Raw genomic sequence first — 12,716 nt, forward strand, 5'->3', positions numbered from 1 at the left:
GCCTATGGGTGGCGCTGATCACGTGGGCGCAGAACCAGAGATCGTCCGAGGTGGTGGTTGAACATATATCTTGGCAATTTGCTTCTTACACATTTGACAGGTCGAGTCTCCGGAGGTCCCAGACATTCAAGCGGCTCGGCGTTCGTTGATAGCAAGGTGGGGGATTGTCATCCAGCAAACCAGAAGGCCGTTAGTAATCCATTTTATGTAGCGTTGTTTGCATGCATCAATGGTGTTGCAGCGCCTAGTCCCTCGTTGCTTTTACCCCTCGACTAGGTATATACTCGACGCAGAAACTCGACATTTGAAACTAGCAACATGACACTCGAAGCATGAAACTGTCAATACTGCTTCCCAACGCGGCAGTCGGAGCGGCTCGGTCAATCTGGGACGGCTAAAAGACTCCGGCTAAGCGGATATCGCAGATCAATCTGCAAGGCTATCTCCGCTAGTCGGCCTTACTAATGCCAACTCCTACCAACTCACGGAGTATGCGATGCTGTAATGGTGGTGGTGTTGGTGGATGGCCGAGATCAGATTCACGCCTTTCCCACTCTCGCAAACTCCATACCACACATGAGTCGCCCCGCCGTATCCATTGCCCATCACTGCAATACGGAAGTACCTGCACGAGCGACTCCATGAGGGAATAACCTAATACATTCACTACATTCAAGCGCGCCTCGCCCATTCTGGGGGTTGGAGGGGGAACAACCTAGGGAAGATCCAGAATAAATCTGGCCAGAATCTGACTTCCCAGAGCACCATCACGTCATCAACGCCAAGCTAGTTCCTGAGCACGCCATCATGGCTAAAGCACAACCAATTGATTTCGGAATCCCCAATTGCCCATTGTGGCATTATGGGGTACGAGGAGAGAAAAAAAAGCTGTTACGCGGCGTAAGAACCCGACTCGTGAAAAAAGCCGCCGCTGCTGGATGGGTGCATTTGTAATATAGTATCAAAGCGAATGCCCCTCCATCTCCGTAGCCGGTACCTCGACTACTAGAGTGAAAGGAAGAAACCGCTCCGAAGTTAATCTGCGCGAATCTTCCCTTATCTTTACTTTTTCTTCTCTTCTACTTGATATCCCAAAACCATCTTGTCCTAACCGTCGAGTTGTGTTGTCCGTCTTTTTGTTCTCGTTGCGACTGCATAACCCCAAATCATCCCACTTCAAGATGGCCAACCCTCCCCATGGCGGAATCCTCAAGGATCTGATTGCGCGCGATGCTCCCCGGCAAAGCGAGCTGGCTGCGGAAGCCGAGAAGCTTCCCGCCATCGTCCTGAGCGAGAGACAGCTTTGCGATCTCGAGCTGATCCTTAATGGCGGTTTCTCTCCCCTGGAAGGTGAGTTTTGGACATTCTGGCGCTGGCTGGCAGCCCACGTCGTCTTGGACGGCGGGGTAATTTCAACTGCCCGCCATCCCGACGACAACATGAGCAGCCATTGCTTTGGCGATGGGATGAACACAGACTGATCTCGTTGAAATCATAGGTTTCATGAACGAGGCCGACTACAATGGGTATGTGACACCCGAAACCCCCCGATTGCTGCTCGCTTTTTGCTGACAAAACCCCTCCAGAGTCGTAAAGGAGAACCGACTTGCCGGCGGCGCCCCTTTTCTCTATGCCCATCACCCTCGACGTGTCGCAAGCGACCATCGACGAGGCCGGCCTCAAGGCCGGTGCGCGTGTCACCCTTCGCGATCTCCGAGACGACCGTAACTTGGCCATCCTCACCGTAGAGGATGTCTACAAGCCTGACAAGTGAGCATACCCCAAGTCGCGAGCGGATTTGCCTATGCTGTACATATATACTGACGCCGAAAACAACAGGGCTCTGGAGGCCAAGGAGGTTTTCGGTGGCGACGAGGAGCACCCCGCTGTCGACTACCTTTACAAGACCGCCCAAGAATTCTACGTGGGCGGCAAGCTCGAGGCCATCAACCGTCTCCAGCACTACGACTTTGTCGATCTCCGATGTAAGTCTAACAATTATCTCCCTCACCCCCACTTGCCGGCCATTGTGCTGTGGGATCCTGTTCTAACGAGAATTGCTTTGCAGACACACCCGCTGAGCTGCGGTTACACTTCGACAAGCTCGGCTGGACCCGAGTTGTTGCCTTCCAGACCAGGAACCCCATGCACCGTGCTCACCGTGAGCTGACTGTTCGCGCCGCCCGGTCGCATGGCGCCAACGTCCTGATCCACCCGGTCGTGGGCTTGACCAAGCCCGGTGATATCGACCACTTCACCCGTGTCCGTGTCTACAAGGCTCTTCTGCCTCGATACCCCAACGGCATGGGTGTCCTGGGTCTTCTGCCCCTGGCCATGCGTATGGGTGGCCCCCGTGAGGCCATCTGGCACGCCATTATCCGCAAGAACCACGGTGCCACCCACTTCATTGTTGGCCGTGATCACGCCGGACCCGGCAAGAACAGCAAGGGTGTCGACTTCTACGGTCCCTACGATGCGCAGTACGCTGTCGAGAAGTACCGCGAGGAGCTCGGCATTGAGGTCGTCCCCTTCCAGATGATGACCTACCTGCCCGACAGCGACGAGTATGCCCCCGTCGACACCATCCCCAAGGAGACCCGCACCCTCAACATCTCCGGCACTGAGCTGCGCTCGCGCCTCCGAAGCGGCCGCGAGATCCCCGAGTGGTTCTCCTACCCCGAGGTCGTCAAGGTGCTGCGCGAGTCGCACCCGCCGCGGTCGCAGCAGGGCTTCACCATCTTCCTGACGGGCTACCAGAACAGCGGCAAGGACGCCATCGGCCGCGCGCTGCAGGTGACCCTGAACCAGCAGGGCGGCCGGTCCGTGTCGCTGCTGCTGGGCGAGACGGTGCGCCACGAGCTCTCATCGGAGCTCGGTTTCAGCCGCGAGGACCGCAGCAAGAACATCCAGCGCATCGCGTTCGTGGCGGGCGAGTTGACGCGGTCCGGGGCGGCCGTGATCGCGGCGCCGATCGCCCCCTACGAGGCCGACCGCAAGAGCGCGCGCGAGCTCGTGGAGAAGTACGGCGACTTCTACCTCGTGCACGTCGCGACGCCGCTCGAGCACTGTGAGAAGACGGACAAGCGCGGCATCTACGCCAAGGCGCGCGCCGGCGAGGTCAAGGGCTTCACCGGCGTCGATGACCCTTACGAGGCGCCCGCCAAGCCTGATTTGGTCGTCGACGTTGAGAAGCAGACGGTGCGCGCCATTGTGCACCAGATCGTGCTGATGCTGGAGAGCCGTGGTCTGTTGGACCGTCTGTAGATTAGAGATAGAGAAGAGAAAAGAGGAAGAAAGCACAGGATTATCTATGTTCCCATAGAGAGAAGAATTTAGACGTCGTCTTCTTCGTCATCACGCTATCTACATATATAGTATAGATATGACAGGGATTGCTCGGGGGAAAAGAAGCAGGGGCTGATTGAAGGGGGTTTTCATTCCCGGCAGCAGTATATGGACTTGCTTTGGTGTTCTTGTATCATGTGGTGGACGACTACATCTACTTAGACCTTGCGAGACGATGAATAATCGCTCTTCACGAGAGAAGACATAGAACGAGAAAGAAGACTAGGAATAACGTCAAACATAAAAAGCAATTCGCCCGTCAAGGGGTGCACAGCAGCAGCGTGTTAAATTGTCTTGAATTATCGTTTCGAGTTAGGCTTTATGAGTAGGAAGGCGACAGACCAGTCAATGATGTCTCAACACGCGGCCGCCCGTCCTCCCGTCCTGGGCCAACGCATCTTTTTCTTCCTTTTCCGTGTGGTACGAACCGAGAAGACGGGCCTTGCCTACCGACATGCCTATCTAATCTAATCTACATACCCCTCACGAGTCTCGTTGTTGTCGTTACGCAGAAGGAAAGTTGCATGCATTGAATATGCTTTTGCTTGTGTCGAGGCCTCGGTCTAGGGACCGGTTTCCGGCTGTCATTCGAAGAGAGTAGAACGACTTTCGGAATTACAAATACAGTACTCATACGTCCGGGTCTAGTCGGATACATCAGAACAGTAGTACCAGCTAGCTTGCTGTCGGAAGTTTCCCCATAGACAAACATGAAATCCGCATTCGTGAACGCCAGGATAGGAGCACCTAGGTAGGTTGCTGGTGGACGTTTCCATAGGCAGACAAGACATCTCGTATTCGTCAACATCTGATGGTCCGGTCCGACTTCAGCAGAGAATAACGGTTGGGTTTCCCGACTTATTTTTGGCATGGTCGCATGCTATTATGTAAGCAATCGATTCGCTCGAGGCTTGTGCTCATGGGTCATGCCGCCGCGTTCGTTCAGCCTTGGAGGGGGAGGGGAAGGGAAGCCGAGCCGGAAAGCGAAGACCATGGAAGCATCATGGGCCAGCAGCGGGCAGCGGGTAACGAGGAACTTTGCTCCCTGCTGCAATTGCGGTGAGGGGGGCGGGTACCGTTTACCCAAAAGGAGGGAAAGACCTTGCTATTCTGGGAAGCTTGGGCTGGTCATTGGGTGGGCCAGAGTGCCGGTGAGTGACATGCGCTTGGGGCGCTGCGGCTGGGCAGGAGATACTACAAGTAGTAGTAGATCTAGTGAGGAACTATATGCAAGAGCTGGCACTGTGGATGATTTCATTGATCAATACGTCGACAGGAGCCCCGTACGTACAGAATGGATTTACATGTTCGAGAAGAAGATGGAGATGGACTATGGAACAAAGACTGATGGGTTTGCTGGAGCTGAAAAATCCCATCAAAACAAAAACACACGAGGCCAGGTTGCCAGGCTGTGCTGAGTGTTGCAACAAGCCTTGCACGTTGTGATATGGTACAGCGAGACCGAGCCCAGCAAGGTGCTGGGCGATTGGCGGTCTACGTTTCGATACTTGTACCTAACCAAGGAAGAACCTACGGCCCAATTCGGCTGGGATAGGCATGCTAGGCTACAAAGTTGAATCGAACGACGAGTGCTGAAGCCAGACCAAAGTCAATGTTGGTCAAAGAGGAATCGCTGTCTGCAACCTACCCCAAAGTGCAACATCAAATGATAGTGATTCATGGACCGGCATCGCATTCTTACCGAACTACTGTGAAGACCAGCGTCTTCACCCAATATGTAAACGACACATGGAGGATGAACCATGTCACGAACTTCAAACATCTGCTGTTGGCTTCGACACGAGGGATGCCCTGCCCATGGAGGAGGAAAACCCCGCGGGTTTGAAGCTGGTCATGGTCGCAGGGCGTGCTAGAGCAAGCACAGTGCATCATTTTCCCAGGTGTCAGGCTTCCCCGCCAACAGGAAGAAGCTCCTCATGCTCTGATCTGAGAGTTCTTCCGTCTCCTCTTCTCCCTGCGAAAAGAAGAAGAAGAAGAAAAAAATGGCTGCGGTCCGCGGTAGCATGGCCCCCCCTTCTTCCTATCAGGTATAGGCCCAGTAAAACAGCCCGACCCTTGTTCTTCGCTGGGTTTCTGTGATGCCCGCTGGGATCCATCGAATCATATTCAATTGTGTTGGCCGTCAACTCGCTTGCAGCCGCTGAACAGCTCACACACACACAATCACTCACTCATCGGGTTGGCGACAGACGTGACTCCTCGTCTCCTTTTGGTTGGTAGTGCATTCTACACTACCGTCGTCTCCTCATTCTCCTTTCCAATTCTACCATACCAAGCAATCCAAATTCCCTTCCCGAGATACCAATACATAGAATCAGAACAGAGAGAGCAGCGAAACAATCGAGTCACCCTCACAAGCGGCACAATCGACGTAATCAATCCACCCACATTCTCTCAACGGGCGGGCACCGAATCGCTCGCACACACCTACAAACCAACCCCAACTTTTTTTTCTTTTACCGCAAGAAACTTTACTACTATACCAGCAACTTCCTGTCCCATCGGGCCCAGCTGGGCTCTTATGGTTTCACTGCCTACACCTGCTCGCCTGCTCAGCTCGCGAATATAGACACACCGCCCGAAATTAGAACATCATGGGCGCAACTTCCGGGGACGACCCGTCGGGCAGCTCCATTACCGCCAGCGCCCTGACGGCCAGCGACGACAAGTCCCGAACCGATCACCGCCGCTCGCGCAGCAAGATGGAGCGGCCCAAGGAACACCGAGACAATCACGGCCATCGCTCGTCGCTTCACAAGTCCAAGTCCTCGCGCAGCTCCAAAATCTACGATGGCGATTCCTCGCTTACCTCCGCAACCCACCGCCGTCACCGCAGCTTGCGAGAGAAGGAGAGCCGGGACCGGGACGAGAAGGACCGTGATCGCGAAAAGGGTAGGGACAGAGATCGGGACCGGGACCGAGACCGGGAACGGGTGGAGCGAGCAAAGAAGAACGCATCCATGAGCGACCTGGTCCCAGAGCTGATGAGGACTGGGAGCAGAGTCTCCGTGCCCTACCCGACCTTCAGCAAAGTACACAGCAGGGAGTGCGTCAACAGTCGTGAAGACCTGTCCACCTCCGGCAAGAGGAACGACCCCTACACACCGGAGCCGACGGATCTGGGATCTGGTGAGAGACAGAGATCCAAGTCGGTAGAAGCTCTGCATCGAAGGGCGAGCACCAGGAAAGAGGGCAGGCCGCCCAGCCCGCCTGAGACAGACATGTCGGAGGAGAAGAGAAGAAGCCAGACCTCCACGCCTCGATCTAGTGAGGAGAGGCCGAAATCCAGAACCTCGGGCGGCCCCTCTCGGTCAGGCTCCAGAAGAGATGACAAGTCGAAGCTGTCCAGAACGTCAAGCCAGGCTACTTACAAGAAGGCGCCGAATTCCAGGTTACCGACCGGTTTCGAAGCCGATGACGAGTATTCGGTGTTGAGCGATGATAGGACGGCAGGGGCCAGGTCCAACACTACCTCCGTTCCTCCAAAGCGGACTGCCTCGAGGCGTGATAGACTAGAGTCCATTGATGCGGACGACTCGCCCGCATCCGTGCAAGACTCCTCGCCGAGAACACCAACTGCCACTCCGCAATTCCCGCCCTCCAACTATCTACAAGGCGAGAAGCGTTCTTATACCCCAAGATATCCCGACGAGGAACGCCCGGCACCATCAGCTACACCAATGACAGACGTTGGGCCGCCGCCACCTCCACCACCTCCACCTCCGCCCCTGGACATCCAAGAGGTGCCCAGGATCGACTACCTACTACAGAATGGCGGCCTCCAGCAACCCATTTCGAAACATTTCCTTTCTGTTCTACCTCGGCAGTACGGCATGAGGCAGTCAAACCCTCCTTTGATTGGGCCTGATGTACTATTCACCCCTTTCTTCAATCTCCTTGACCAATACCAGAACGTTATCCACAAGCAGGGCTCAGTGGCAGTGGCCACGGGTCACAAGTCTGTGGCGAGGCGTCTCCTTGACCGCCTGGAAGATGTCTTCTCACGGGACTTGCCCGAAGAAGGCTGCAGCTGTGTCATGTGCGACAGGACGCCCGGGGAACATCGCGGTTTGGGCTGGGGCGAGGTACTGGAGCGGGTCGGTGGGCGTGTCGAGTTGCCTCAATGGCCACCTTTCGATTTCGCCAGCTTGAGCGCAAATGCGGTCGAGCAACTGGGCCACTTGCCCCCTCGATCATCTTCACCTGTGCAGCTCGATCCCGATATCGCCGAGGAGTTCAGAGAACACTACTTGCGCCAGTCGAAGAAGGTCAGATCGGCCGTGGACAAGTGGATGGACTCGAATGCGGAAGAGCCCGCACCGCCGCCTCAGGAGATGGACGACGAAACGCTCGAGTTTGCAATCCTGACAAGCCTTTCGGACAATGAACGACCGTATTTCAATGCTTTGCTGATGGGGTCGCGAGAGTTGGCCCCGACAGTCCGGGCACCCACCCCCAATGTTCGCAAACCGCGCGTTGACCTCATCGTGAAATGCGGCCTGTCTCTGCAGCGTCTGTATCGCCTGCCGCAGGTCCCTCGCGATGCGGAGACTGCCATGTACCTCGTCAAGAATCCCTTCCATCACGATCTTCTCGTTACCATCGTCGACATCAACCCCCAAGAATGGGAAATCCTAACATCCGGCCGCTTCGATGGATTCCTCTGGTCTGGCAAGGATGATGACGGCGTCACCCCCACAGCGGATAACCCAGGTTCCCGAGGCCCAACCCCCTCGAGTGGTCTTTTCTCGCCCCCGCCCTCGCGTGACAATATTCGATCTGCCATGGGATACAGGCCAAGCTCCGGCATGAGCAACTCACGCAACACAACCCCGTTCTCGGGCGTGTACAGCCGCGGCGCAACCCCTGCCTCCTTCATTTCTCTTTCTTCGTCTACTGGTGCCGGGTATAGCCGACAAGCCGTGTCCCACGACGAAGAAGTCGAAATGGCCGTCTTGGCCGAAGTGGAGCGTGAGATCTACCAAGGTATGGAGCAGCTGGAGGATGCCTTCGAGAAGCTGCACCACCGTGCCGAGATGGTGCGCAACGCGCTTCGACAGCGCAACGCCGGGCTCATGATGAGCATGCAGAGCCGGAAGGGCGCGAACGGGATCGACGTCCTCCCCCAGTTGAGCGGCGACAGCACGCAGGACGGCTACGCGCGACCCGGCTGGGCGAACGGGGACGAGGATTCCGAGAGCGACTGGGACCACGATTCGGAGAGCTTGGCGCCTGACGACAGTGCCTCCAACATAAGCAGTTCGAGGCACCGCAGGCCCAAGAGGAGGACGGAGCGCCGGACGCCAGCACCTATCGAGGAAGATGACGAGGAGAACTAGTTTTGCCGTGGAGGGGGAGGAGTTCTTGTTTCTTGGACTTTGGGTGAGGGGAGGAAAGGGAAGGGGCACGGAAAACCCAAAATAGAGGGCAGTTTGCTTGAAACCAACGGAGGACAATGCGGGACCTATATGATGAGGCAAATTGACTCTGGGTTCAGAGAAGCAAAAGGGTGGCTCTGAAGAGGATTGGGACAGATACCACGATGTGGATGGCATGGAGTACGACTGGTCATATGAACTGGTTTGGTTGGTGGCTAATACCCTATACCCCTTCAGTCTGGTCCCCAACTTTTTTTTTTGAGATGCATTTGCATAGTCATCGGAGTTGTCATTTTCATATTGATTACTTACTGCTTTGGTGTTTGTTGATTTTTGCTGTCTATTCTGGTTGTATGTGCTTTCATGCGCTGCTGTAGGCAGCTGATGATGATCGATGAGTCCAAGAAGACGAAGAAAGATGCAGAAGAGCGGGCGAGCTTGTTTGCTTGTGTTGTTGGTTTTGGGTGGTGGTGGATGAGGGTGGAGAGGAGGGTTTTCAATGTTATTTGGATATTATAGCTGACGGTAGGGCTATGATGGGATGATGAATGAATGACTTGGAAAAATGGCAATATAAGCAAATGCCCACCACCACACACGCCCATCTGGGATACAATACGATGTCTTCTCGCATAATGTGATGTTTGTTGCGTGCGGTGCCTTGCAGGGGATGGGATCGACTATGTGTGAGGAATGGAACATGTTGTAAATGGCCAAATGTTGCTGCTGCTTATTCTCACCATACTTACGGTCCTTAGACATGACGGTGCGTATCACAAACAGTTTCCATCGTATCAGACTACCTCTGCCAGCCAATTAAGCAAATCATTAATAGCAAATCATTTCCAGCATGCACTCATTATCTAGCCAGTTAGCAGATCATGATGGATGTCAACAACGACCTTCACAAGGCTACCTACAATACGCCCCTTGTCCGAATCATATCATGCCCACAATAAAAGCATCTTGATCTCCATCGACACGGCCTGCCTCAATGGCGAAACTTCCACAGCGGAATAAGATGCCAATGCTCTACTTTTAAGCACGTCACGTTGATATCGCCACGGACTCGAGCGTTTGAGAGACTTGTGGCTCAGTGTAGCCTGGCAAGGTCCAGCAATCATCATGCAAGGTCTTTCTTCCCCTTGACAGGATGTAGTACTGGAATTATATGGCGGCAGTTAACTAGATTGGTATGGATATGCACTGGTGGTGGATAATTGCCTACCCAGAGAGAAGACATGAGTTGATATACAGTTCACTTGAAATGAACAAGGATTTGGTGTGTGTGGAAAAGTTCTGTAAAGGCAGTTAGTTACATAAGAGAAGGGAGGGGGGAAATCGGGGAGAAGATCCAAGAAAAAGTAAAATGATGAGAGAAGGAGGGAAAAAAAAAGCAGAAGAAATCCTATTGATGGTTTATTTGTTAGCTTATATCTCTGAGTTCATTGTGTTGCTTTCTTTAAAAGGGGGATTTTTGAAAATCAGATTGACGACGTGGATTTTATTTTCACTGGTCCACCATGACCTCGAATACAGAACAAGATATCATTATCATCATATGGAAGATGTGTTAAGACAAGGGAAGGGAGAGAGGCTGTAGACTTACTCTGTGTGGTTAAGGGAAGTGCTGGGCTCGGTCACTGTGCTGGGGGTCATGTCAGCTGCTGTTCAAGATTCGCATATCACGGGGTAGAGAGGGGAAGTTCCATCATATCTTAGTTGTTGGGGTTTCATCTTAACCATCTTCCACTTGGAAGATGGCGGGGGCCACTTGACCCACTCAGAATGAGCGCCTTTTGTAATCATTTGGAACAAGGGAGGGAGGGACGAGGGCACGAAGGAAGAGGTACTTACAGTATCGTTGTCGGTGACCGATCTATTCGTTCGTGAAGTTGTGGCTCGGGCGTCGACCGGATAATCGCCCACTGCGCCACTCGGGTCGGGGGTGTCGTCCCTGCTTGTTAGATAGAATAGGGATCGTTAATTTAGATATATGAAGGGAGCTTGGGGCGCGGGCTTGCGCACCAGCTCCCTGGGGGATGGGGCAGTCGGCGACGACGGGGTGCCGGGCTGGGACCGATAGTGATCGGGAGAGGGGACATGTTTACGTGGCATGCGGCTCACGGGGCACGTTGCTGGCACTTGGGAGGCTTATACGGGATCTCTGCTTGGCTATATCTCTTGGATCTATCTGTTCTGGGGATAGGGGGATAGGGGCTTCGGCTGGCTGTCCGCTGTCTGCTACCTGGGCGTGGGGCCTTAAACGAGGCAATGCGTATGCACTCATCTAGGGAACTTATAAGAGCCTCCTGGGATGAGCCACTACACTTGGAGGAAGCTGATCCCAAGCACATGGCATACTCAAGCTCAGGGCGTCCTTCATGGCCATCTGAGGACGCCCGAGTTCATATTAGAATTGTGCTTCTTTCGACACCAGGAGAGTTGACGCATTCCCTTCCGCCGGGTCCCCTCACAGCACCGAGTAGAAGATAGACCTCAAAGGATACATGCTTGGGGAACCTTCCATTGGAACCGATATCTGTAGAACTCCTCGATATAAAACCACGATGTACCTCAACTATGACTACCCCCGAGGCAACTGACACATCAACGAAGCCACAAAGCCGTTTTCCGCATAACAAAGCGAAATGAACAACATGAACCATCCATCAGTGCCAGTTTACCGCCAGTTCTCACATGACGTGAAAGAGCTTCTAGACAATGCCCTCAGGGTATTGCCAGTGTCTCACCCTTACCACAGTATCCGAGAGCAAACCAAACAGGATTTCCTCCAGCTGTGGAGGTTCCGGCATCGTGTGTCGTTGGTTGATCTTATACGCGAGTCCTTCGGCCTGATTGACGAGTACTTCTTCTTCAGCAACATTGGACCGCATATCCAACTTTCCGTCAGACACGTATATTCGCGGTACGACTACTGGGAACCGAGGACTCAACGAATCGTAATCCATACGCTGGCGTGGGATCGCCGTCATTGGCGTAGATCCAGGGACCTTGTGGCCTCCGTCCTCCATGAAGCAGTCCACGCTTATCTTGACCTCTTCGCTACGCAGCGTTCCTTCGAGGCGGAAAACTTGGATTGGAACCCGCACGGGATGCCATTTCATGTGCTCTACCAGGCTCTCACCAACACGATCAATCGATGGGTCCCCAACCCCACGGGATTCGTCATTATTTGCTACGAAGATGGCGATGAGGAAGAGGCTGAGCTACGTCATCTTTTGAGCTATCCCCAGGGCCAACGTCGTAGGATGGGATGAGTGTGTAAGTATGTACGTACGAGCGATTGTTGGGATTGAACGAGCTCCTGCCCGGCATATCTAGCATACAACTTGGTGTACTTTGGGATTCTGGAATAGGGGTCGTCGATCATGCTTTTGGTGGACGGGGGGATTTCATGGGGCTATCTAGCAGGCTCTCAGGGGAAGTCGCGAGGTTTGCCTTCTACGTGTAGACCAGAGCATTGGTGGGGAGTGCGACGGAAAAACACCTTGTACGAGTAATTGGCGTGGGGCTCGTGATGTACATCAATGTATTGACAGCATATTGAAAGTATGGCAAGAATCAGGAAGTATCGGTCTGGTGCGCAATGAAGGATTACTGAACCACCTTGGCGCGTGGTTCAATGGATTTCCGGGAGGTACCTTCTTGATTTTGACTTATGTTCAATACATTGCTGTTGCGGCCATCGAATTGATGGGGCGCGCATGCATATTAGAACGCTCAGGTACTGCAAAAGCGTCATCTTTTCTTCTCGCCAGGTGAGGGAGGCCATTACTCTTGCTTCCTCCCACTCATCAATGCACGACCAGCAGCACTTCGCCCCTTCGTAGCTCCCACGCAGCCGGCTACTCTTCATGACTCTACCTAATCCTGCAACTACCTGGTCGTATCTGGACACTGGTTCCAATCAACCCAACACACCTGCATCTTTAGGGACCTTCTCTACTA

The 12,716-nt window shown here is 53.9% G+C and overlaps 4 protein-coding genes across 4 annotated transcripts; 3 read left to right on the forward strand and 1 right to left on the reverse strand.

Annotated features, from left to right (window-relative positions):
- Nucleotides 1-1,181: 1,181 nt before the first annotated feature.
- Nucleotides 1,182-3,264, forward strand: PG986_010456 (sulfate adenylyltransferase; the record flags this gene model as incomplete). The annotated part of the gene is made up of 5 exons (XM_066846678.1): nucleotides 1,182-1,350; nucleotides 1,499-1,526; nucleotides 1,597-1,770; nucleotides 1,840-1,985; nucleotides 2,069-3,264. 5 exons carry the CDS (start codon nucleotides 1,182-1,184, stop codon nucleotides 3,262-3,264), a joined length of 1,713 nt encoding a protein of 570 aa, XP_066696169.1.
- A 2,696-nt stretch (nucleotides 3,265-5,960) lies between these two features.
- Nucleotides 5,961-8,705, forward strand: PG986_010457 (uncharacterized protein; the record flags this gene model as incomplete). The annotated part of the gene is made up of 1 exon (XM_066846679.1): nucleotides 5,961-8,705. The coding sequence occupies one exon, from the start codon at nucleotides 5,961-5,963 to the stop codon at nucleotides 8,703-8,705; it is 2,745 nt and encodes a 914-aa protein (XP_066696170.1).
- Nucleotides 8,706-9,911: 1,206 nt separating this feature from the next.
- Nucleotides 9,912-10,849, reverse strand: PG986_010458 (uncharacterized protein; the record flags this gene model as incomplete). Its single annotated transcript, XM_066846680.1, has 3 exons — nucleotides 9,912-9,929; nucleotides 10,602-10,701; nucleotides 10,773-10,849. 3 exons carry the CDS (start codon nucleotides 10,847-10,849, stop codon nucleotides 9,912-9,914), a joined length of 195 nt encoding a protein of 64 aa, XP_066696171.1.
- Nucleotides 10,850-11,404: 555 nt separating this feature from the next.
- PG986_010459 (uncharacterized protein) lies at nucleotides 11,405-12,025 on the forward strand (the record flags this gene model as incomplete). Its single annotated transcript, XM_066846681.1, has 1 exon — nucleotides 11,405-12,025. One exon carries the CDS (start codon nucleotides 11,405-11,407, stop codon nucleotides 12,023-12,025), a length of 621 nt encoding a protein of 206 aa, XP_066696172.1.
- Nucleotides 12,026-12,716: the final 691 nt, after the last annotated feature.

This window comes from Apiospora aurea (assembly GCF_038362705.1).
Source record: "Apiospora aurea strain CBS 24483 chromosome Unknown utg000007l_segment0_segment0, whole genome shotgun sequence".
Lineage (NCBI taxonomy): Eukaryota > Fungi > Ascomycota > Sordariomycetes > Amphisphaeriales > Apiosporaceae > Apiospora > Apiospora aurea.